This window comes from Gadus macrocephalus, chromosome 6, assembly GCF_031168955.1.
Source record: "Gadus macrocephalus chromosome 6, ASM3116895v1".
In the NCBI taxonomy this organism is placed as follows: domain Eukaryota; kingdom Metazoa; phylum Chordata; class Actinopteri; order Gadiformes; family Gadidae; genus Gadus; species Gadus macrocephalus.
In genome coordinates, this window is record NC_082387.1 from 21,336,546 (window position 1) to 21,337,826 (window position 1,281).

The 1,281-nt window shown below is 44.0% G+C and overlaps 1 protein-coding gene across 1 annotated transcript in view; it reads right to left on the reverse strand.

Annotated features, from left to right (window-relative positions):
- The window catches only part of hmcn2 (hemicentin 2), a 62,061-nt gene extending 61,372 nt beyond the window's left edge, over positions 1–689 (reverse strand). The window contains 1 exon segment of the mRNA XM_060054970.1: positions 162–689. Within this exon segment, the coding sequence (XP_059910953.1) occupies positions 162–420 (259 nt within the window). The 5' untranslated portion in view covers positions 421–689.
- Between the last annotated feature and the right edge of the window lie 592 nt (positions 690–1,281).

Below are 1,281 nucleotides of genomic sequence, written 5' to 3' on the forward strand. Positions count from 1 at the left end.
CAGTTGATGACAAGTTGGAATGTTTTGTTTTTTTTATTATTTAGTGCTAAAATTAAGTTTAATGAAATCAAGTTGTGGATTACAAAAGAGCTCAATAAATAGCTCTGTTATGCAACTGTTTGACGTGACTATTCAGCTATTTTATTTCAACAAAGACCTACCTGGGTCATGGAAGGGGACCAGCACAAAGTTCTTGATTGGTCTAGTTGGTCGGTTGAGGGTCTTCTCCAGGATCCGCGAGGCGCCCTCTATCACCTGCTTCAGATCGTCGTACATGGAGCCGGTAACATCGAACACAAAGGCCAGGGTTGAGGCGCTGTCACTGGACCCAACATCCTCCTCGATTCGGGGCACTGCCAGGACTCGGTGCACGCTGACACAGAGCGCCAAGAACAGGGAATTTAACGCAACACCCTTCATTTTCAAGACTCAGAACACAAACTTACTGCATCTGTGCGCACGAAAAAAACATGCAACTATTTAAAACTTTGAACGAACAAATAAAATCCCTTTCAACGTTTTTAGTTTTATGAAGTAGAACGCCTTAGTCCGGAGAAATCTAGGTAAATCCCATGGAAAGCCCTTCAGAGATATACATCCGTGCGCAAAGTTTGGAGGGACCAGAGCGTGAGTGTGTGGGCTCCGTAGTAGAGAGAGCCCCCGGAGGACTGGTGCGGCTGACGCTTCAAACGGGGGCGGAGATGGGTATTAAAAGGGTCCCGGGAACCAAAGGGAGTTTTTTTTTTGGTCTGTAACATGACCCTGTTGGCCCTTTTCCACATGCGCCTACATCGTTTAGATAGACTTGTCGAGGAACGCACAATTCGACGCACTTCTTCCAAACTTTTACGCACTTGTTGATCCCATACATGGAATGTGGGGAAAGAAGCGTTCATAATAAGGGGGGTGGGGGGGGGCTGGAATAGGGAAATGTTGTTCATCCTCAACAGGCCATTTCCTCAACAGGCTTAAGGCAATTAAGCGTCTAACTTCTTCTACTAACTTATACCAGGATTTGAATGTTTTTTTTGTCAAACTAATTTAAGCTTGATAGGTAATCTATTTTTTTTTCATGTTTTTAAGCGGGGGATAGTTATGTCCACGTTGATTTGCTTTTGCATTGTATTATTTAAATGAATACATTGCATCTCATCTGATCATTGACAAACTGAACATTTAGTTGCTCTCACACTTTGCCGTCCATCATGTCACAAATAGCTTTCGCACACATGCAAGTGCATTTCATACACAGGCTACACTGCATTGTTCCCCCCACAGCCA